General features: G+C 23.8%; 1 protein-coding gene across 1 annotated transcript in view; it reads right to left on the bottom strand.

Annotated features, from left to right (window-relative positions):
* Positions 1–11771, bottom strand: part of LOC129609673 (putative uncharacterized protein DDB_G0277255) — a 235850-nt gene extending 224079 nt beyond the window's left edge. The window contains exon 1 of the mRNA XM_055521764.1: positions 10334–11771. Coding sequence (XP_055377739.1) covers positions 10334–11651 — 1318 coding nt within the window. The 5' untranslated portion in view covers positions 11652–11771. The remainder of the gene's footprint in view (positions 1–10333) is intronic.
* Between the last annotated feature and the right edge of the window lie 15052 nt (positions 11772–26823).

Below are 26823 nucleotides of genomic sequence, written 5' to 3'. Positions count from 1 at the left end.
TTCTTTTTTTTAAAATTTCATCTTATGCCTATACATATATATGTACATAAACCGAGTTATACGTGAATGCGTCGTACAAACTTATTTTAGGAGTTCTTTTCTTTCTGTTACCAAAAGTTTTTCTTCAAATTTTCAACTTTTTGTAATGTGTAAAATATGGGTTTACTGTAATTTGACAACTATGTTCTTTTAATATAGAACTAAAAATATATTTTTTCATACATAATGTACTTATAATAAGTTGTAAAGAAGAAATATATTGTCTGTACTATAGCCATAGACATAATTATGTAAGAACATGAGTAATTGTGTATTATTGCCTCTTTTTCAATATTTTACTCAAGCATTATGTACCCAAATATGGACAAGCTTAATAGAGAGTATACATACAAGCCTATATACACATAAGTGTGTAATTCTTTGCATTCTGCTTTCTTAATACAATGCATGTAAATGTATATTATGTGTAGTATTAGTATTATTATGGAATTAAGGTAAAATATGGGTTTAAATGTTTCTTTGATGTTTTGATATATTTCTGTTGGTGAAGAACATAAAAAAAATAAAACACGCAAAACAAGAGAATTCTAAAATAAAAGAGAACAGTAAATCCCCCCCAAGGGAAATTTTCTATTCTATTCATGTTAGTTATAAACGTGTACAATATACACAAACATTATGCACATACTAAATTTTGTACCGTGCTTAGATATTCAACAAAAAGTAATGCGTGAAAAGAACACGTTTTGCTCTACAACGAAAAAAATAAAAAAACAAACGGAAAACTGAATCCTCCACTGTTTTCAAATATGACGTTTTAATGTACATACATATTTATTTTATAGAAAATATGTGTTTACAATTTACATCGTTAAATTTCTACTTACAAGCACGTAGTACGTACCTATGTGCATATACATAGTTATATTGGGTGGTGTACACAAATATGAATGAAAAAATTATTCTTATATGCGGTGCAACTGATGTATCCTTAATATTCATTTAATATTTGTAATAATAATAAAAATAACAGTAAACCAAGAAATAAAAACAATAATATTATTTTTTAATGTAAGAAAAAAGAGCATTACTTATTAAGAAATTTCAATTTAAATACAATATTATTGTTGCAATTTTATTATTTTCAACAAAAAATAAAACAAATATGGTAAACATGTAAAAACAAAATATATTTGCTGTGATCAGCACATAATCGACCGCATTGTACATTTTTTAAGTAATATTTACGAATTTTAATAAATATTTTTTTAAAGCGTTGGACAAATTTGTCGAATCTTTATAAAGTAATTATTAAATTTTTAGAAAACTAAAATTAAAATATCCAAAAACGAAAATTTCGTTCTTAGTTGCACTTCTGGGAATTCGATTTTCCTGAAAATTTTATTAACTATTTTCGTTACCAAATAGTGCCCAAAATTAAATTATTTCAATTATTCTGCTAATTGCTCCTTAGATGTCATCAAATTTCTATTTCCGAGTCGTAATCTCGGCGAAATTTTTTTTGGAAAGTTCATTGTCCTAACGACCAGTCAAAAATTTTGATATAAATTTCCTGATTTAAATTGGGAAAAATTTTAAATCGGACCTTACTAAAAATACCCTAATAACTTCAATTTATCAATAATTATCCAACACAAGCTCAGCTAAGAGGTAAACTTTTATTAAAATTAAATCCTGATATCAAGTTGCAATTTAAATACAAAAGTGCACAGAGAGGCAGGCTGAAATCTCATCATGTTGAAAATAGATTATTTGAGTTTCTCTAACACGACATTTCGTGTGAAAACAATACCTCTCTTATTGTATATAATACGGCTGGTAAAAAAAAAAACAAGCCCTACCAGTAAATAAATAAATATTTACGAAAAAAAAACAAGAATAAATGGAAAATAATATTTTAAAAATATTATTTTCGAAATAAATGTTGCTATGTTATACGTATGTACAATATAAATTATTACAAATTAAAATACAAATTAGGTATGATTTTCAAGAATATTGAAGAATTTTCAGAACCCTTAAGACATTTTGCGTAATTTGTCTTCATAATGTAGATTAATGTTTGAATAAGTATCAATAGGAAAACAGTAGAAGAAGAGTAAGTAGTTGACGGGGGGCTCATTGATGATACGTTATGTTCTTGTAATCATATTGCCTTATTGAAGAATATATTTCTAAATAGAAAAGTAATTTTTCCAAAATTATTTTAGTGCTTATTTCAAATCAAAACAAAAATTATTTTTAATTTTTATAATATTTACTTATATGAGAACGTATAGTCATATTCTTGCCTAACTAGTTCATGATTTGTGATGGATAAATAAGTAAATGAAGGGGTTAAACAGTCTTTTATCCTTGCAGCCGTACCTAAGCATGTATTCGACATTGTCTTATAAAATACAAAAATCTAATAAAATACAAACAAATTTTTTTGTTGGAGAAATCAGATTTTCTAATGTACTTATAGAAAAAAAATCTACACAAATTCAACTAGAAAATTATATTTTTTGCATAATCAGAAACTAAGTATGTGTATATTCATATCTATATTTATTACATTATTACATTACATATATTTTGTTAAAATCGTAAATATTATTATATTTTCTTAATTCAAATACTTTAATTGCAATGATAACAAAACTTTGATAATTTTACTTAATTTTTGTAATAAAAATTGTAACACGTTAAATATATATCTATATTCTATATTGGTATATTAAAATTTATAGTACTTATTGTAAATTTTTGATTTAGAAACCCCAAGAGAATACCTAACTTATATTACCTTTACAATATAGTAATCTCACCTTGGTGTATAATTATTATAAATATTAAAAATTTTTAGAAAATGTTCTTGACATTGCTTTGATATTTTTAAATTTAAATTACTTATTAGATTATAACTAAAAATTTAATGATTTTGTTAAAAGTTTTATTTTACAAATAACTTTTTATTATAAGTATGCGTACATACATATAGTTCTATAGATGAAAAGTTGTAAAACTATTATTATTTGTGAAACTTTTCTTATTCATTCCTTGTATTTGGAAAATTTATAGGTAAGTAGTAAGAAAATTTTTTAAATAAAAATATAATTTTGAATTTCATTCACCTTGCTTATGAATTAAAGTAAATACAATTTTAACTTAACAGTGTTAAGAAATTTTGTGACAAAATTTGAAAATTTCATATTTATAATATAATTTATGCATGCATAAAATATAATGACACCAAAATTTTAACAATATCTTTTTATAGAATTAGATAAGCATATTTCAAAAATTTATGTGATGATTTTGAATACTTAATAACAACTAAAAATTTGAAGTATCCGGGTATAAAAATTTATAAAATTACCTTACTTTAGTAAGAGGCAAAATTTTTTAAGCAAAAAATTAAGGTCAACCTTTTCTTATTTTACCAGTAGCTTTTTTTCGAAAAATTCATACATATTTGTATTTAACCCTGTTCGGTGATGCTAATGCATGTCTGTAATTTTTAAGAAAAACTATTCAAACTCACAAGAACGTCCATCAAGTAAACTACATAACTTCAAAAGATAGCAAGAAAATAATTCTGATTATAAGTAATTTGATTTAATTTTAAAATAATTCATTGATAAGCTTTTGGAAAAATAGTTTTGTCAATTTTTCTTCATAACAAATCAGATTTGTTATGTAAAAAAAAAGTTCAAATTCGACTTAGCCAAATTAAGGCTTAAATTAACTTTTAATTTTTGAAAAACATTGAAACTTTTCAATGAACATTGAAAACAAAATTGAAAACAAAAATTTGTAAGAATTAAATTACTTATTGAAATTTCGATTTTGGCAGTTGTTGTTTGTAACCACAGATATAATATATATTAAGTTCGATAATATAATATAGTAGCTTCATACATATATTTACGAAAAAATTATAACTTCGAAATTTTCAAAATTTCCATGAAATTTGCTTTAAAACATACATCATTTAAAATTCATTCAGAATATGAATTTCAACACTATACTTTATGTACATATATTTTTTCTACAACCGGATGCCCAGCATATACCTCTTAATTCTTATAATTTAATTCATAAATCCCAAAGCTTACATTATGCAACAACATTACTTTAAGAATATTATTAAAGTGTATTAAGTTATACAGTTTCTATGAATGCATAATAATTTTATCTTGAATCATTCCACATTTGTTAAATATTCATAATTTTATTCATAAAGATTTTATTATTTTTATTACATTTTCAGTCCATTGACTTTACCCAAATAAGTATCTACATAACACAGCCAAAATTCGGATATCAAAAAAATCTAAATTTTAATAAGCATACATACACATAAGTACATATTATACAACAATATACTTACTTATATTCTTTCTTATAAGTACATAGTTTAAGTCAAAATTATGCCGAATTACCTTACTTCCGAAGTGATTTTCACTACACAAAATTAATAGAATAAAAAAAATGTGAAACGTGTCTATTTTATTTTAAAAATTCCCCTATGTAATTATTTCTTAATTTTTGTTTTTTTTTTCTACAAATTTCTGTATCATAAGTCTCTAAAAAACAAAAAAAAACACAAAAAATATTAAAAAGCCAAAATTGTAAGTTAATCACGTTCTTTTAATTTTTAAGAATTCCTCAAATGTACTTAATACATTTTGCTCTCTTTTAAAATTAAATTGCAATTTCGTACAAAAATGTCAGAAAATAGAAGTGAAATGCAAGTACACGTTATTTAATCAAAACCCTATATATGTAAGAAGTATGTGGGAGCATGTGTACGTAGTCACATTAAATCAAATACAATGTAAAATCTAATTTTCAGCTTAAATAACTTTTTAGGATAATTGCTATGTCCAGGACATTGTAATATACATACATATAAGTATGTATGTAGTTTTAAAAATTTTCTATTTACAAATCCTTAATTTAAAGTTTTTCAACTTTTTGAATTTATTTTGAAAACTTTTAAGAGCACATTGCCTACATAATGATTACATAAAATTCTATATATGTATATTTACATTGACCAAATACTTAAGTAAGTATATGAAATAAATGAAATAGTATAGAAAACTTTTTCATAACATTTCTTACTATATTACGTAACATGTAATAAAAGAAACTAAAAAAAAGTTCTTAACTGCAAGGCAATACTAGAGAATGTCATCGTTATGTCACTGTATAATAAGAATTGTCAAATTATTCTGTGTCGTAGTAGCTCGTAGATGAAATAACATCACTTTTCATTAATGTATGAAAAATTTCGACAAGTGAATGCTATTACTACCTCATATCATGGCATCAATCTCGCGTCACTTCATCTCGTGTCTACTGGTTCGTTTATTTATTTTTCAATTAGAAAATTGAAGGAGTTCTCACAATCTTATTCTTTAAAAACTTTTTTTTAAATAAATGGTTAATAAAATTCTACAAACAAATTCCTACACAGGATTCTCACACAAATTTATTTCCTATACCAGAGAGACACTTATGTATTCCTCTACTCGTACTAGATGTTTTAAATTAAATAAATCGATTTTTAATTTATTTTATCTTTTTATTCCCTTTACACCAATACACATATTTCAAAAAGATGAAGATATATACTATACATAATATGTAGTGCACATATATACGTTTACAAGTATTTCTATATACAAGCTCTTTACTAACTAACTGCGAACCCAATAAATCGATTTTATGCCCTTGCAACGTGTCATATCTAACATTTAATATGAAAAAGTTTTTCTAATGTATTTTTAATGTTTACATACGCATACAAATATTTGTTTAAAACAGAAATTTTCTCCAAAAAAAATATTTAATATATTTACACAGATAGTTTAAATCTCATATGCAGATTGTGAAGGGACACAAAACTGACACAAATAATATTCATAACATTTAGAAATGTTGACATTTAAATTTTTTATCTTCAAAATATTTATGAAATTTTGTAACAAAAATTTACATACATATATTGGAATACATACAAATGTTATACTGACTTCATAGTGCAAACAATGAAATGTTACACTTTTTCCGATATCATGTTAAATGCATCTTTGAATCTTATTGGCATCATTAAGTAAAACGTAACATTTACGGGTATGTTTTGAAGATAAAGCGTAAATTAGATAATTATTGGCACCCTAGAAATTTTGGTACAATTTATTGACACCTTATTTTTCTTAACCAACATTTTTTTACTTTTTTTATTTAAATTTGGAAAAAATATTTAAATATCAATACAGCATTGAAATTCATGTTTTTTTTTTCTAAATGGAATAGGTATATGTAAAATATTTTTATATGTAGAAAAATTCTAAAATTAAATTTTATAATTTTCAAAGGAACAATTGTGGTTTTTGGTGAATTTCAATATTTTTTGGAAAAAAAATTCTTATGGAACTATGTATTTCATGTAAGTTGCTTTTTATTAATACTTAATTAAGTATTTATTTTAACAATTTTTCACTACAGTTTAACTATATTATAGCAACAAATTTTCAAATTCCTTTCCTTTAAAATTTAATTTTTTCTTAAATGTTTAGTTTGAACTACAGAGCCGATATTATGCAACAGAATCACGAAAACAAAGCGTTTTATAAAATTTTACAGAGTCGTACAAATTTCTCGAATTCATGAGAGATTTTTCTTGAATAAATATAATGGAAGACTGCCATGTCCATACAGGGCGAGAAAGAAAATTAATAAGTTGTGATGAATCTTACCCCTAAATTACAGTTTTACAATTTTCAAAACAATTTCTGCACCCAAAATTTTGAAACAAATTAAATTTAATCAAATTGTGAATAAGTATCGAAACTTTTTTTGTTTTTCATTGAAAATATAGCATTAGCACTACAATTTCTTTTAGGTTCTGAAAAGTGAAAAATAGTGAAAATTAATCCTAAAAATGCTTAATATTCAATTGCTAAAAATGCAGGCTGCTTGAAACAAAACATAGTAATTGACAAAAGTGAGTACATATCAACTTTAATACTCGTATTAAAATATTAAATATTCTTTTTTCCATTTTATTGACAATCAATAAATGCTTTATATTAAATTACATACATACATAGCTATTATGAATTGTTTTAAATGATCTCTACGACCTAAGCATATAAAAATTATTAAAAATTTATAATTAACGTAAAATATTAAGTATGTATTTATATAACGGGAGTTATTTATTAACCTATGTTATGTAATGAAAATATTGTTTTAAAAATTAATTACTGGGCGGATCATAATTCAATAAAATATTATAATTTTGCAAATTGATAACATAATAAATTTTCACACTAACAAAATATCAGTTAAACGTATGCAATCTCATTTTCTTTTATATATGTACATACATACACATATAAATATGTAATTAAGCAGCAGTTTATTAATAAAGATGTCTATAGAATGCCCTTCTGCATCTAATTATAATGAATAACTATTTATATGAATAATTATCACGAATGTAATCGTCTTTCATACCTTAAACTAATAATATGAAAACGCGGCTGCACAATTTATGCATAGAAGAACCTAATATACTAGGTTAAGTTATTCTAAATTACCTAAGTATAATCATTAAATTTTATAAGTGCCCTTGCTTACTATTTTTATTTCTTTAACTTTCTCCGTTAATAATTTAATAAAGAAAAGTATATTTTACCTATTAGTACTAATATTTACGGTACTCCAAAAAAATTAAGTACACATATTTTTTCATACATAATTATTTAAGTGTTCTTATATTATTTGCCTTTATTTTTAATAAAGAAAAGAAATTAATTTAAATTCAAAAGAATTAAGAGAGGTCAGTAACCCCTTTAATGTTATGTACGATTTAAAAAGGAAATAAGGAAACGATTAAAAATTTCATTTTTGACTCGTATACTTAAGGCAATTTCATTTTGTATTTAATTTTAAAAAATGCAATTGAGAATATTGCAAAAACAAGAGCATAAATTGGATCTATTAATTTTAATAAAAGGGATTTACAAAAAAAAAAACAGAAAACAGTTTAGTCCTTTCAAGTTCCTTTATGTATTTTTCCATTATTGTATGTTTAAACCCACACTTAAAAAATACTTAATGTGCAAAATATATGAGCATAAATTATTTTTCTTTATAGCCTTTTAATGTTTTAATTTTCAAAGAATTTATTATACAAAGCACATACGAGTATTAAGTTAGAAAATTTAATTTTCTAAAAAGTTAAAAATCGAAAAAAGCATATTTTTGTTTTGACTTTTTTTATGTTTCAAGTTTCAAATGCAAAGGACATATAAAATTGTTTAATATACGCTTAAATAATTCATTTATTTCATTTTTTCTTTTAAAATTACATCAAAAGATTTGAATTGTTTTAAGGTTGGATTAAGTAAAGAAAATGGTATAACTGAAATTTCTACAAGACTTTTTCCATTTTCATTAAACTTTCTTGTTTCTTTAAGAAATAAATCCTTATAAGTATATTGTTAAATATGAAATAAAAATAACGTATTAGATAGGTACTTGATTGAGTTCGCTTTATGTAAAATTCCTAACATGACATTCAAAGATTTACAACAGTTTTAGCTTAATGCTAGTAGCAAAGAATCAATACTTATTAATCACTGCTCAATGTTAGGTCTGCTGTTAAGGTATATGGCGCTCGACAGTACCACTCCTAAAACATCATCGACCCCATAAAATCGATTCCATTTAGGGACTTGATATTGTTGACTTTGATTAATATTGTCAAAATTCGTGTATTTAATCATAAATTAATTTAAGTTGCAAATCTCGCCCTTTTTGAGCATATAGAAGTCAAGAAAAAAAATTTACATATAATATATAATATTTCCAGGATTAACCATACAATTTTTAAGTTAATTATAAAAAGTGTCAATTTTTAAAATGAATATTAACAGTTTAGTTATGTTAATAGTTCTGTAACGTTACTTTTCGCTAACATTAAAGTCACTCGGTATTTGGGCTTTGTCAATAATATTCTTAAGTACTAGCTTTTACATTTTATGCTCAATAAAGTTGTTCAATAAAGTTTTAACATTAAAATACAAATACCTTGCATACATATATTTTTTATCTCATATAAGTATTTTCCATATTTTACTCAATTATAAAGGAATTCGGTAACTAATGATATCAAATATAATCAAACTGTAAAATTTTAGAAACCCAAGTCTTATAATAAATGTTTTAGATTAATTTTTTCTTAAATAAAAAAATCAGTTTCTATAACTCTTTGAGAATCACCTTTATTATTTTTGCATTTTTACAAAGTTTAAATTTTAAGAGCACACATGTTAAATAAATCCATTCATTTTCAGTTCAATAGCATGATTATTGAAAATTTCCTACTTCAAATTATCATAAAAATAAAATACTTAGTTAGATATTACTCTTTAATTCTATTTTAATTTCATTTTAAATATAAAAAATTAAAAAAAATTTACTTATTCCCAAATGAAATAGAATTTCGATTTAAAAATTTTCATCATATTCAAAGGAAATATTTTATTACTCTAATTCTAATAATATTGAAAATAAAAGTATAAGAAAAGAGAATCATATGGGAAATTAAAATTGGAATATTATGAAGGATTCAAGAATTTAATCTAAATGTGTATGCTATATGAAGATTTTATTAAAATTAATATACTTACATATGTATATATGTACATATAATTAATATACATATAGATTACATACAAGTTTAACATTGCATGTATAATATTAGTAATGTACTTAATTCTCTTGAGTCTTTTCGATATTCTATTGTAATCATAATCAATTTTCTTATACTTATTTAAGTATTGAAAATTATAGAAAAGAAGGGTCTTTCACATATAAAGTAATATAGACATACACATATACACGTATACAAGAACAAACATTTGAAATGGAATTGTTAGGAATTTACATATTGTAAAAATTCTTTGAACAGAGAAGACATTAAATTGTAGCTTAAATTTCATTAATTTATTTTAAAACAGTTTAGGACAGTACACCTATGCTTACACAATACGTTTCAGTTTTATAAAAATTTAAGAGTGACACAAAAATCTATTTTATACCTACAGGGTAACAGAAACCAAATAATTCGATTGACATTTTACATTAAGTCAAAATTTTATATACACTGGCAAATTAATTATAGAATAATTTTGCAAAATTAGCACTTTTTTTCAAATTCGAGAGTAAAAAACAAAAAACAGTTATTTTTACTAAAATTGGTAAAATATAAAATAAATAAAAAAAATATGAAGCAAAAAACACTTACCATTTTTAAGTCGATCATTAATTAAATCCTCAATTAATTGTGGACATTCGTTTTCGATAGCATAACAAAATTGTTTAAAACGTTGAAATCCATTTTTAGCAATAATATCAATCAATTTAACACATTGATTTTCTAAATTAATTAAATTTTCACTACAACTTGTTAAATCATCAATATCAGCTGTTGTATCAATATCATCATCACCACTAATAATATTTTGATGTTGCTGCTGTTGTTTTTGTTGTAACGATTGATTATTACGTTTTTGTTGATGTTTTTGTAATTTATTATGATCATCACTATTAATATCAATATCATTACCATCATTAACATCATCATCATCATGATCATTATCATCATCATCAAGATCAGTTATAATTTTTTTTGTATTATTATATTTTTTAAAATTATTTATTTTAATTAATTTTTTTCCATTATTATCAATATCACAATTATTTATTATTTTATTATTAATATTATTATCATCATTATCATCGATATCAGCAATACAATCATCAATTATTGTGGTATCATCATTATGAATTGTTGCTAAAGATGAATTATTAGTATTACTAATATTATCAGCATCATCCATATAATTAATAATGCCACTTATACCAATACTACCAGCAATACTATTATTACTACATATACTACTATTATTAATATTATTATAACCGATATTATTACTATTATTAATTGAATCACTATTATCATCAATAACACTACTTACACTTTTATAATTATTAATACCGATAGTACCACCAATACTACCGCCAGCACTATTAATATTACCACTTATTCCACCAACACAACCAACACCAACACCACCACCACCAGATGGTGATGAATTTGATGATGTTGTATTATCACAACTACTATTATATTGTTGTTGTTGATATAATGTTCCAATTGATGATGATTGGGATGATGATGTTGTTGTTGCGGCTGCTGCTGTTGTTGCAGTTGATGTTGTTATAATTCCATCTGTTATTGATGTTACTGATGTTGTTGTTAATGATTTCTGTTGTTGTTGTTGCGTTTGTAATAAAAATTTTTGATTTTGTTCAATATTATTTTTATTATTTAATGAATTTTTTAATTTATTTTTATTTAATGAATTTAATTTCAATTTATCACCAATTAATTTTTTATTTTTATTAACATTTTTTAACATTAATAATTCTTCTTCTAATGGTGTAATCACAGAATTTTTAACTAATACCGTCAATAGATCAGTTGATGATAAATCTTTAATAATACGATCTTTATGACGTATTAATAATGTACGTACTTCCTCTTCTTCCTCAGGTGTCATTTTTAATTTTTATTAAGGTATTATTAATTTCAAAAAACAAACTCTATTACAAAATTAATTTACTTTTTTTGTTATTTTTTGAGTACAAACTAAAATAAATACTAGAATAATGCAAAATATTAAATCTTAACTAAATCTTTACTAATTTTATCGAATTTATTCGTAGGTGTATTTTAAATTGAAAACAATACAATCGTTAATATTAGCACAAATAAAATATTTAATAGAAATTTTGAAATTTTTAAATATTTAATTAATTACTTTGTAAGTAATAATGAAAAATATAAAATTCTTAATGCAAACATTCACACTATAATGTATAATACACTTGAAATACAAAATCGAAAAATTTATTTACAATTTCTTTTCCTTATTTAAATAATTTTACTTATGTTCTTTATCAAATATTAATTTTGAATCGAAATAGAACTTTTGAAAATCTTTTTTAACTCTTACTTTCTTCTTCCCTTTAAATTTTGAATTCACTTAATTCTAATTTCACCAATGATTTTATTCTTAAAATAGGTATGTAATATTTATTCTGTTAGCTTGCTTGTGAAATCTACAAAATATTAAGAATAAATAGAAAATTTTACAATTGTATAGTAAAACGAGAACTCATTCTTAAATTATTATTAAGAACCAGACAAAAAATACAACTTGTTTGTTACATTTATAAATATATGTGCATAATATATGTATATAGCCTTATGTACATTTATTAAAAGAAACCAGGAAAGAAACTAAAATAGAGTAAAAGAATAAGCGTAGAGTAATAAACTAGTATTTCCGCGGTTTTCTTTTCACTATTTACTTAACTATTTAAGAAAAACAATAACTTCGAATTTGAAATCTACAATATTTTATAAATCAAACTTAGTTATATTCAAACTATTATTTTAAAATCTATGTACACAATATTATATTTTATAAATTAAATGCATACATACATACATGTATGTTGAAACAACAAAATTATGTTTTATTTTTACAATAATTTTTTTTTTATTTTAAAATCACATCTTTGAACAAAAGAAAGAAAGAGCAATAAAGACGAAAAACCGATGACGATGACAACAAAAATAAAACTGTTTTTTAAGTAATGATGTAGGTACTCTTGTACCTAATCATAGTGTCTAAATAGGAAGTTTAAAACATAAAATTTACACTTAATTTTTTAATCTATTTAATTAAACTTTAATTATTTTTCTTTTAATTCTTAAATTTAATAAATTTTCTTCACAATAATCTTAAATTAAATCCAATTGAATTTATTTATTTTTTTCTTTTGTTGCCGTTTTACTTTTCAGCGTAAAATTCTTTACACAAAACTTTACTGAATGACCGTAGCACAATAACTAAAATTCACAGTAGAAAATTTTTTCCAATTTACTATAGTACAGAGTGTCGTAAATTCAGTATAGTAACCAGAAATATAAAAATAATAAGAAGAATAAAAGAAAAATAACAATAACAACTATATTATTTAGCATTAAAACGAAACTAAAAGCAAAAAAAAAAAAAAAAAGAGGCAAAAAGAAACTCACTACGTTTGTTTCATTTGATTCTTGTGTTTATATTAGACTTTTTGTTTTTCTTATTTTTGTTGCTAAACTTTATTTTCGTTTTTTTTTTTCAAATCTTTGCTTTATCTTTCTTTCTTTTCCTTCCTTCTATTTATTTATTCCTTTCTTGTTTACTTTTAATTCTGTCGTATATACGAAAATGCTTATTTCTATATTTTATAAATATTCATCTTAATATCCATACATATATACATACACAATAATATTACTATTAACACTACCAGCGTTCCCACTTGGATACAATTGTATCCATTTGGATACATTTTTGCTTTAAAATTTAGCTTGGATACAAAGATACTCAAATCTGCTAAAATGTCGAAATTGGCTACATTTTAAAATTTTGCTGAAATATGGATAAATTTCTTTCTCGAACACTAAATAAATATTAGAACACTTTTAAAGTGCTGTAACTTTTAAGTGCTTTATCTTCCAAAAAACTTAATTTGCTGACTAAATAAAATTTGCCCGTTTTCATGCTGAATCGTTTTTACCGCATAGTTCAACAGCTACAGAACATATATTTTCTGACCTTAAATTTTAAAATGTAGTAGAAATTGCGTGTGATTTCTAAAAGAATTTACTATAAATAACGAAACTCACATTGTTGAATAAAGCAAATTAATATTATTTACGAGTTTATTGGTGTAAAATAAGACGATTTAGTATAATTATTCTACTTTAGGAGGCTGGATACATTTTGGATACATTTTTTTCTCGAAATTGGATACATTTTGTTTTTATTGAGTGGGAACACTGAACACTACGTAATAAATACTGGTATGTGTGCGTGTCACTAACTCACACACACTTGCACATGTGTTTATGTTTATATATAAATTTCCCAAATGTATTTATATATGTATGCCTATTCACACACACAACTACATATGTATAAAATTGTAAAAACAAACCCACACACTTACACCTTTTATGTATATGCATACAAAATGTATGCATACAGAAACGTAAACTAAAATATGTATATATGCAACGAATGCAACCACGTAACACTACTATAAAATGTTGCCAATGTTGAATTCATATTGTATATCCATTATTTATATAAAATACGTACAGCACTTTGTTGTATAGAAATAAAAATAAAGAATGAATGTTGAAGAAAAAAAAAACTAAAAGCCGCATGTTAAACCATTCTGTATTTTGAATGCACTTTATGTATTAAATGTATACAAAAAAAAAAAAACTGTATATTAACGTCCATTCCATTATTCATAAATAGAGATATTGATATAGAGATTTGATAATGCTATAGTTATATGCATATAATAATATGGTATGTATGTACAAAATGTAGACAAAACGTATGTCATTGGCAATAGAGTTGCATTAAGCAAATTGTGTAATTGTTGTTTCGATTTTTATGATTTGTTTTTTTCCGTCGAACAAGTTGGTTGTACAGATGCAATAACGTAACACAACACCAATTAATATGGGTAAATTATTTATTATAATATACGATGAAATATTTTTTTTTGTATTGCTAAAATAAATCATTTTACTTGGCCAAGTTTCTGTCGGATGATGTGGTTATTATAATCGCAGAACTGATTCTTAATAATGATTTTGGAAGTAAAGCTAGTATTTTTCCATTTTCTCTTCTTTATAATCATTAATTATTACATGTAATTTTCAACAAAATCAGTAGAATTTCGCACATCTGCCACAAGTAGGATGAAATAAGAGATTATCTTTGACGTTTTTTTTCTAATGATATTCACTTCAGTTTTACAACTTGCGGGTAAGCACAATGACACAGCCAATGAAATTTTCTTTTCATCTACTATTTTATTATTTTATCAACATAGTTTCATTATTTTCAGGAACATTATAAAAAACATACATTGTGGCGCAGCTCCATACATATTGCCCAATATTCTCCGACGCATAATTTTGCATTTTATCTTCTGTTTTATGCTGAAATCAAGTTCATCGCATTTTCCTGAAAATAAAATTAAAATTAATTTAAATTAAATTTTTTTTACACATATTAAATTTACTACATTTATGGAGTCGTTTAAAATTATACAGAAAATTATGTACAAAGTCAACGTTCATCATTTCGTTGTATACTTGTTGTAAGAATCATTTGCCATTAAATTCTTTGGTAATCCCATGTTTCAATTTCTCCTTTCTCGTTTCAATTTCTCTAATTTTTATAGAATATACGATTTCATTGAAACTGTAAATATTGGCGGTGATAAACGAAACAATCATGTACTCAAGAGTTGTTTTATATCATATCCAGTTTCTTTATATGTACATAATATGTACATGTTCACTTACATATGTACATTGTACATAAATTAAAATGTATGATGGGTATGTATGTATAACGTATTATTAAGTACATATGTACAAATATATATTTCACATACACACACATACATATTATACACGAAAATTATGAATTGTATTTTTATGTAAACAAGTAATCTATAGATGAATGTTTGTACATATTATGCTAAAACATATTATGTTATGCATATATGTATGTAAGTTGGATACATAGGATGTATGTAATGTCGTAAACCTTTAGATATATTTCTAAATATATATGGACTTTATTCATATATTTTTACATCTATATTTATGACAATTATGTATATATGTATGTGTGTTCAGTAATTTTTCAAAAACAGTAGAATATTACCGGTTATAAGGTGGTTAGAAATTGAATGTATAATGTTAATCGTGTACAATTATTTCAAGTTAGTTAAAAAGCACCTAATTGGAATTTCTATTTTTTGGTTTCAAATTTCGACGATTTATTAATGTAAGCTTATATATATAAGCTTACATATATGTATATTAATATACATAATTACGCACGGTTATAAATAATATTTATTATGTAGGTATATTTTTATGCATGAATACAAATTTTATATTAGATTCGGATATGAACCGGTACAATGTTTCTATTTCCAATTACAAATGTGTAAAATAGGAACGTGAATGAAAAGTTTGAATTTAATTAAAATTGACCTACATACGAGTAGTAGTAAGTAGAAAAATAAAACTCTACAAATAACAATTGATAATATAGAAGGTTAAAAGGAAGTCGGGCAGTCTAATTAAAATGATAATAAAATTTCAAAAAGTCATTGTGTATAGGAAAAAAGTGGCAAAATCTGAATCAAACCTTTCCTAAAATGCAAATTATTCTGACATTCTATTATCTTAAAACCAAATTAACTATAAATCTGTATAGGAATATTTTATCTAGAAGATTTTAAATCACCACACATCATAATATAATTTTTCTTCAAAATCTAAGAATATGTAGTTTGTAATTGGTCCTCACTTAAACTAACTTGTATTGTTGAATAAAAAAAAGATATTATTTAAAAATTAGTTGACACATTGACATATTAACGATTTTCTTAAATGTTATAAGTATTACAAAATGATTATTTTGCATGATATTTTTTCCACACCATGTATGTTACATATTAATGAAACACAGCTCGACTACGTAAGCATATAAAAAGTCTATGTAATACTTTTTAATTGCCTTTTACAAAACAACTTTCCTATATTCTATATTTCCTATATATATGTATGTATATATATCCGTATATAAAATAATATAGATGAAACATGTAAATACACACACGCTATTAAAAAAAAATGTTCAACACAGAATAAAGGTTTGGAGTTCTTTTTAAGACAATAAAAACCGATAACAGTAAGTAAACCTTAAATAAAGTAATGTGAACGAGTATGCGTTATGAATCATAGTAAACCAGTATTCCTTTCGTTGACTTCATTTATTTTGTTGTTTCTTTGTAAGTCGCATATGATTTGAAAAACATTTTGGACTGTTTTTGTTTTGTTTAAAATTTTTTCCTTTTTTTTTTATTTTATGAACAAAACAGTGGGTTTTACAACATAAGAGTTTTTAGGAAAAAAAATACCACCCTATTGGACGTGTAAACGATATTCAAAGATTATTGAGATATTTTTGGATCTTTACAGATTTTCTATTTTGATTATGGTTTTTATTCATCTAGTTTTTACAACATTATGTAGATATATTTATACACATTGCGTATGTATTTGACAATATGTATGAATAAAGGTAAAAATATATACATAGATAATGTATAGATATTGCTTTCGTGAAATATATTACAGTGGTATACTGGTATGTTGAAATATATGTATAATTGTTTGGACGTCGACCATCCAGAATAACTAGATGTAAACAAAAAATTAAGAGAATGAAAAAAAAATAAACACGAAAACACAGAATTGCCCATAAAATCATTAAGTAAGAGGAAATATTATAAAATATTTTTTTAGTGTTAAGTGACCATATTAAGCAAGACAATTGAGAAGAACATAATGCAAACCATTTGATTCAACTTGATTAAAACAGAAATTAGTTTGAGAAGCAACTAAAACTACATACTTGATACCTAAAAACAATAACAAAGTTCAGGTATTCATCAATAGATGTCGAAGAAGTATATGGAGGATCTTCTGGATTAGAAGGATTAGCAACGACGAGTAAGTAAAAATTGCAGTGAAAAAGTGACAATGATAAGGCCCTACCATGCATTGATCACCAGAAGCTATTGTGCGACAGGCTATCAAGTGAAACCCATAAGAAAAACGTAAAGTGGGAAGACCTCGAACAACTTGCCGACGAACAGTGGAAAAAGAAATTTCGGCTATAGTGGTTAAAGCTGGGCACAAATATAGTTGCTGCCAAATAATAGAGTACGGTGGAGAAGATATGTGGAGGAAAATTTGTGGGTTTAAATAGTTCTCGTAAAATAACTCGATCTCGAACCTTTAATTTAGACAATGATTAAAACAAATTAGAAATGAGGATTATAAAGTAGATTAAGCTACCACAAGAACAATTCTTTTTTAATTAAAATTATATAATTTTTCTAAGTTATAAAGGGTGTCCAAGACTCTGAAATTCTAGAAGCAGATTTTATAATTTGAAAACACAGACAAATAACAAACAATTAAAATATTCTTTTTTTGCCCTCCTCCAAAATTAGAAGTGGGTTTTAAAATTGCTCTTACTGAAAAGCATCTCTTCACATTTACATTTTTACAATATCGTATATCTACAGCCAATTCAGAAAGTTAAGTCAAGTTAATAAAACTCGTAAAATACTCTTTTTAATGACGTATCATGTATTTCAAAAATATTTTATTTTAAAATATATTCAATGGCCAAGCGAAAATTTTTAAGAATTTTTTTAGTTTAAATTTACTCAGAACATGTCTTCTTTGAGGTATGAATATGTGATGGTAGGTTGGTAACAATATAAAAATTAAATCGTAATATAAATTATATCAGGATACAAACATTATGTTATTACACATTTCTACATATTTATATACACTTCAAACATTATTTTTCAAACCCACATTACTACTCTTTTAATCTATATAATAATGTATAATATTTAATATCTACATTTACTTCAATACATTATCATAAACCAGTTATCATATTATACCTTTTTCATATTATGATTCCGCAAAAACAACATCTAACCAGTAACATATTTATGTACACATATAATATTATTCATATAATTTGAGGATGTATTCGCAAAAGTGAATAAACATACAATATGCTAACTAAGTTGTACATTTAGAAAACATACTATAATATCCCATTGCAGCACAATATGCGTATATATGTAGAATAATATTTAATGATATTTGAATACATTATTAATTTAATATAATTACTCATATAAATTGTTTATAACTAGTATTGGAGATTCTAGAACATAGATTATGTTTTGCATGTATTGTGTAAATGCATGAGAAAAATAGACAACAAAGATTTAGAGTTTAGACAAAGTCTATAACAATGCGAGTAATAAATAGGCAAAAGTAAAAACAATCCGATATAGGACATTTCGTGAATTTACAATAGAAGAACATTTACTAAAATTATAAGGATTTTTGGTTTGTCAATGTAGGTAAAATTAGATTTTTCCACACAACAAATCCCAAAAAAAAATTTTGAGCGTAGGTAATTTTAAAAATGCTTCATACTCTCAATACAGTCTTAAATTTAAATAATCAAATTCTTAATGAACATTATAAACTTTTAATTCTATTTTAAATGATACCCAAAGGACTTAAGCCGAAATATAACTGGAAACATGTAAATTTATTGAACAAATTTCCAATATCCATTAAAAATCTGATTGTAATTTTTTCCCTTTTAGAAATTTTCTTATATTAGTATTTTCTCCTTATCCTGCCTGCGTAAATATATTCACTGTATATAATGTAATTGCAAACACATAGTAATAATATAATATTGAACTACCGAATAATTGAAAAAAATTAACAAAATTTTCTCAATATTTATTCTCAAAAATATACAAACATAGCAACTATCTAAGACTACCAATTTTATATATTTAAATATGTTGCGTTACATTGATATTTTTAAAATGATAGTAAATATCATTCTCTTTCAATTTCATCTCAGTAACATAATAACACGATAAGTGACGACAACAACAACATCAACCTACTAGAAATAATAAGGAAAAAAAAAAGAAGGAAAAATCTCTTGTAATGCATGTAAACAAAATAAAATTCCGGGGGGTCCCGTGTTAAAATGAAATCAAATTGGATTATGTAAGGCACATGCAAAATACATACACATACGTTTACATAAAACACGAAAAAAAAACATCAATAACAAAAATAAAAAGGACACAAAAATTCAACATTAAAATTTCTATTTTAATAAGAAGGAGTTAGTCAACTTTGTATTTCATGCCACTTCTATATATCAGTTAAAATGTTGGCTATAGCAAAAAGGGAATTGCAAATACCCAAAAATAAATTGTATGTATGTATGTATGTATGTATGAAAGAGAGATAAAAAAAGAAAGTTAAAAGGATAATGCAAAAAAAGGTACAGTTTGTTTTTCATATGATTCCCCCATTTCTTTTTCATTATTTCTTCTGATTCTATGTATGTATATGTTTTCTCTTTCTATTTTTCTATCTTTATTTATTCATAGTAACAAAAATATCTCAACAGTATCTTAAAATTTTATAAATATGTATAAGTTAATATTTACATAAAAAGTAATCGCGTATAAAGTTATTGTTACACTTATCAAAATCTACACAATCTCACCTTAAGTAGATGGGTTTTCTTAGAATATGAGAAGTTAATAAAAACGAAAATTTCCTGCTTCTATAGATTATGAAAAATAAAGAATATTGTGTATGTCTACACGTTTGTAATCAAAACGTATTTGTAAACACAATATAATAAACTAAATAATTACATACTCGTATGTATGTATGTATACAATTCTTTAAATAATTTGCATATCAGTAATTTTTACTATCTGTTAAAAAATTTTTAATGAAATTTTTAACAAAAAAAAATTTAATTAAAAATTGTTAGAAATAGAGAAAATGTAGAAAATTTTAGAAATCTGAGAATTTGAATATAATTTAATTACACTATATAAGAGAATTTAAATATAAAAGAAAGTGAGGAAATATCAACATCTTTGAGCTTCTTCGTTTGTTCAATTTTTATTCTTCTATCTTTGAATTGCATATTAAGCGGTTATGAATAGAATTCCCTATCTCGCATTTTAAAAATTGTGAAATAAAAATTTGTTGATTGCATTTTAAAAAAAAATGCATTAGTTTCCAAAATACAACAGTACAATATCACTGGGTATTGTGGGGTCTCAAATTTTTACTATGTTGAATTGAGGGTTTTCCCCTTAAGTCGTTGATAAATAAGAAAACTTTCACGTAATCCAACAAAATTCAGGAAATTAAAAAAAAAGTTTTCCATAATTCAGTTCATATTTAGTACTAAAAATTCGATTCCAAATCAATATTAAATTTGTTAGATATCTAAAATTATCTTCTAAGAACAACTAATCGAACAACAAATTCACCAAATTCTTATTAAATTAAACAGTTCAAATTAGAATTTTTTTTTAACAATAAAAAGTTTCCGCAAAAATCGATTATTATGTTATAGCAGAAATTTAAATATGAATATGTTTTTTAGACTGTGTTCACAACATACTTTAGTTATTACTAAATCTGTCAACTAAATCTTAGTCAAGAAAATTCTGATTTGAGTCGCGATTTAAGTGATTATATCAGACAGAGTAGTTACAATGAATAATTATTTATTGAGTAATATCCTTTCTTAATAACAATAAATGCATAGATGTATACCTAAATTTAAACTACAAATTCCCATTGAAAAAATTAACGAATGTGCCTTAAAATAGGCAAAAATTTTCATTATATAAAATTTGTCATTTATTTAAATAATTTTTTTTTTATTAACAAGTTTACGATTTTTAAAATATGCATATAATATTACATAAGTGTTATACTATTGTTATACTATTATGTTAACGCTTAAGAATAATATAGAATTAATACTTACATAATAACAAAATATTATGTAAAAGTATATATATGTATCTGTAAATATGAATGAAAAATTGAAACAATATTTCATTGTTATACATTAAGTCTCATAAGGACCTTACACAACAGACTCTGTATTCAAAAGAAAATGTAACAATAAAATCAAAATTATTTAATTTTGTCTGCATCAAATAATAGGTTATAGTTAAATATCTACATATTTTATTTTGTATTTTGCAACCTTTGTACATAAATTGAGCCGTTATTGTATGTACCTAATTGTTCTTTTATTATTATGATTATTACGCTTTAAAGCATTGTGGATATATGTGTGTAGGATTACAGATGCTTAAAAGGACGTATTATGTGTACAATGCATTTGTAAAGAAGGAAGATAATATTCTCTTACTCTTTAACATAATATTATAATGTGTACAACGTGAAATATTTGACACCTTTTCTATGTTCTTATATTTCAGGTGTACTTATTTTATTCATGTAAGTGTACATTATTTACGTATGTGTGTACATTCAAAGTTTTAAACAACTGAATTAAAGAAAAGTAACAACAAAATGTCATTTTTATAATATAGTACATGAGTTTATAAGTACGAAATATATTCTTTGAATTCTAATCAATATTAATTCTACGAAAATAAAAATTTTTGTTCATACACATAGTACGTTATATAACATTAAGGATTTTCGAAAAGTTAATTTCCTATATCCTTGGATCTTGAATTTAAACAGTGAAAAGTACATACAACGTATGTAATTTAATAAAAAAATTTTTAAGAATAAAATGGACGCGCAAATGTAGGTATGCATTATATTTTCTGTTGAAAAATTTTTAATTTGAAAATAATTGCATAAATTTTGGCTCAATCTTTTTTTTTTAAATTTTACTGAGACAAAATAATATTATATGTACATATATGAAATTGTAAATTTTAAACTACAAAATACAAGTAGATACATCCATGCATTTAAATAATTTAAAAATTTTACAATCAATATTAAATTTTGTATAAATTATTTAAATTTCATGTTGATTGCTTCAATTTTCTTAAAACATGTCTCCGATAATTAACCATTTAATGGTAAAAAAAAGTATGATATACAAAATCAAGTATACATATGTACATATATAACATGTTGTACCAATATACGAATGTGTAATAACATGAAGTGCAAAACTAAGTTTCTTAAATTATGTAACAATTTGATAACCTATTAACATTAGAAAAAAACAGACGACCAAAAACTGAATAAAGTTCAATTTTCTATGGACAAAATTCTATTTTATCCATTCTGAACCAATAATATTATTCAGATTACAAAAGGAATTTTTATCCTTTGAATTGTACCTAAGTTATAAAAACTTTTAAACCTAGTACATACATAACAATATTTTACTTTTCTGGAAAAGAAAAGGGGAAAAAACACTAAATTAAAATTTTATTTATTATTTCTTATTTTTTTATGACATGCAATACATTATAGACAGAAGGGGGGAGTGATTGATGGCACTGTTGTATCCTTAACGAATATACATACATATTTCCCCTCACACACTCTCTTTCCCTATTTTATATTGCGCACTATAAACTTGAATGTGAACATTAAATATACTTACAGAAGAAAATAAATGATTGAAATAAAGAGGAAATAATTAATAATCTTGAATATCGGATCCTTTATCCTTCTATTTTGTGAACCTACATAAGTCTGTTATGCACACACAAAATTCAACATTCATATGGGCAATTAATAAATGACTATATTTCTAATAAATATTTTATTATTTCAGTTACTTGCTTGCTTACACAGGTAGGCATGCATACACCTACATATTTTTAGTACAAAAAACTATATTTTCAAAATATTTCGTTTTTTAGCGACAGTTTTAAAACCTTTTAATACTTTTTTAACACCTTAATTTCTTTAATATTTACAGTTATTATTACTTTTAGGAACAGAATATCAATCCTTTATTGTAATGCCGGAAATAGAAACATAATTCGGAATATCATTTAATAAGAAAAATTTCTAAATTATACTGATAAAATAAAATTTTAGGAAATACAAGTTTTCGGCCTTTTGGAGATAGAATATTTACTAAAATAAAATAATAAGTAAAATGTAAAGTGTAATGAAATGAAATCTTTAGAGGAAACCTAATTAGAGGAAAGCTGATTTAAAGGAAAAAATTATAATCAACAGTAATATAATATTGTTTTGGGTTAATATTTTGATATTTTAGTTAAAAATCTTATTCAGGCATAAATAGAGCAGATTATTGATTTAGCAATCTAAATAAAAAATTTCCCACGAACACTGGTCAAATTTGGTATAAAAAATAATTATTAGATTAAAACTGCGTTAATTTTGGAATAAACAAATTTAAAGAAAAACTACTGGAACAATCTTGTCAAATATACGGTAAAAGAACTGAAATGTTTATTATTAAGAATAATTGCATAAAATACAGGTATGGTGTATTGTAAAGATATATACAGAAATGTTATTCGTATCCGTTAAGGCCAAAATAAATTTTTTAGACCTTACTTGAAATTAATTTGTTAAAGTTTTCTATTTTGGCTTGTTTGACAATTTTATAAGTTTATGTACATACAAACATACATATGTCAAACTTCAATTTATTCAAGTGCTTAATCAGGATTTACAATTTCTGTAAGATATGAAATTTTATAATTAATTTGTTTAGAGGAAGTGTATGCACATATTATAATTTAATTATATTAAATAACATCAGATATACCAATTGTATGTTGTTTGGACCTAGTTTGAGAATATGCATCTGGACCAGTTCCGGAATATGCTACCAAACTTTTGCTTCTTTTCAAAGAAGTGGCTTGCATCCAAACTGTTATTTATTTTTTAAAAAATAGATTGATTTCAACTGTTGATTAATGTTAATTTAACCAGTATGAAGTAAAATATACACACTATATATATATATATATGTACCTTATTAAATTAATAACTAAATAAATACAATAAATTAATAACCAAAAAAATAAATCAGCAATTAAAAAAAAATTAAATAATTTACAGAATAAATAAATAAAAAAAAAAATAATTTGAAAAATAAAAAATAAATAACAAAAAATACAAGTAAATAAATAAATTAAGAAATAATAAAACATCAATAAATAATTAAAAAACTAGATAAATAATTTGAAAAATAAATAAGCAAAAGTAAAGAAATTATAAAAAAATGATTATATAATTCAAAAAACAGATGAATGATTAAAAAATAAATAAATATTTTAAAAAATAAATATTTAAAAAAAAGTAAAAAAAAAAACAATTAAAGAAATAAATAATGTAATTAAAAAATAAAATAATTAAAGTAGGTACTAAATTTCACACTTCTGCAATCTGAAAACCTATACCATAAATTTAAAAAAAATCTTGATTATATACAACGGTAAATTTAAAATTTTGTTTTTAAGCAGTTGCGTGACTCTTCCATAATACCGAAGATATGTCAATGTAGATATTACGTTATTATAAACATAACATTAATGTAATGACAATTATAGTTTATTCTATACATACTTGTACTTCAATAAAGCAACATATTATATATAAAACGCATGTACAAATTTAGGTTACATACATATCATCTGTTAAAAAATTTTTAATTTTTTATAATTGCATAATCTCAATTTTTTTTTTCAAATTTTACTGAGGCAAAATAATATTAAGTATGAAATTGTAAATTTACACTACAAATTACAAGTTACGTACATAGACCTACATCTATATATGTAACCACATAATTTCAATTAGAATTTGCTTAAATATATAAAATTACAATCAATATTAAATTTTGTATTGGATAACGTAATTCTGAAAATTTCACGTCAATTGATTTATACCTAATACAAAATTTAGTTTAAATGAAAAGATCTTTAGTTTTCCCAAAACCTGTTTCCAGACACAATCACATGAAGTACAAAAAATGAACAATCTTGAATATCGGGTCCTTTAACCTTTTTTTTTTTTTGGAAATCTTAGTCTGCATGCACACACATTACAATTAATTATTGAATAATTTGTAATAAAAAAGAGGTTTTCACTTACTTGCACACACTCGTGGGTAGATATATCCAAACTTTCATGTCATTAGTACCTATAAAATAATATAAAAACTATAATAAAAAATGATATAATAAATATATAATAATTTCTCTTAATTTTTTAAAGGCAAATTTTTTTTAAATAATTTTGAAATTAATATAGCAGCTCCTTGAAAATAAAGTATCTGGTAAGAAGAAAGAAAATATTTCGATTTCTTAAAGGTATAATACTTATAATAGTAAGATAAAATTACAAGTGAAATATTGAAGTTAATGAAGATGCCGCGAGCAGCGGAAAAATTGTTCGGAGAATCTACGTTTATTTAAGAATTAACAATTACAAATCTTACAAATATATGCCGTTAAATGTATAAAATTGTTTAAGGATATTCGCATAAACGGAAATACATATGTATATAAAGAATTGAATATACAGAAATGTGGTTTGAATCTGTCAATTTTAGCCAAAATAAAACTATTTGACCTTGCTTAAAATTAACTTAAAAAAGTTCCCAACGTGAGTACATATATTATATGGACCATAAGTATATGTACATATGTATGTAAACATTTCAAGCTTGAATTTATCCAAATTTTTAATTAGAATTTGAATTTCTAAAATAATTTGCTACATACATATATACATATGTGTAATTATTATTTACACTTACTAAATAGCTATTTTATACCTATGTACTTACATTTGAATATTAATGCAACATAAAATATACCGTATTGGTGCAATTTCTTATTTACGCTCAAGTATGTATGCATTCTGGAAAAGCCTTTTAGTGTCCAAATCTCACACACCAGATATAGCCACCATAACAATTTGAGAATTATGATGCAATCACTTGGACCTTTTCCGGAATATGATTCCAAGTTTTGATTAAAATTTTTAAACAAGTGCATAGTTACTAGCATAATTTCCAACTCGCAATTTTTTTTCTTTGAAATTACATTACTTTCAACTGCTGATTAATATTAACTAATATGAAATAAAGTATGTATTATATACATATGTACATAGATTAT

Source organism: Condylostylus longicornis, unplaced genomic scaffold, assembly GCF_029603195.1.
Source record: "Condylostylus longicornis isolate FDR11 unplaced genomic scaffold, ASM2960319v2 ptg000040l, whole genome shotgun sequence".
NCBI lineage: Eukaryota > Metazoa > Arthropoda > Insecta > Diptera > Dolichopodidae > Condylostylus > Condylostylus longicornis.
This window is presented reverse-complemented; position numbering and strand designations above follow the sequence as displayed.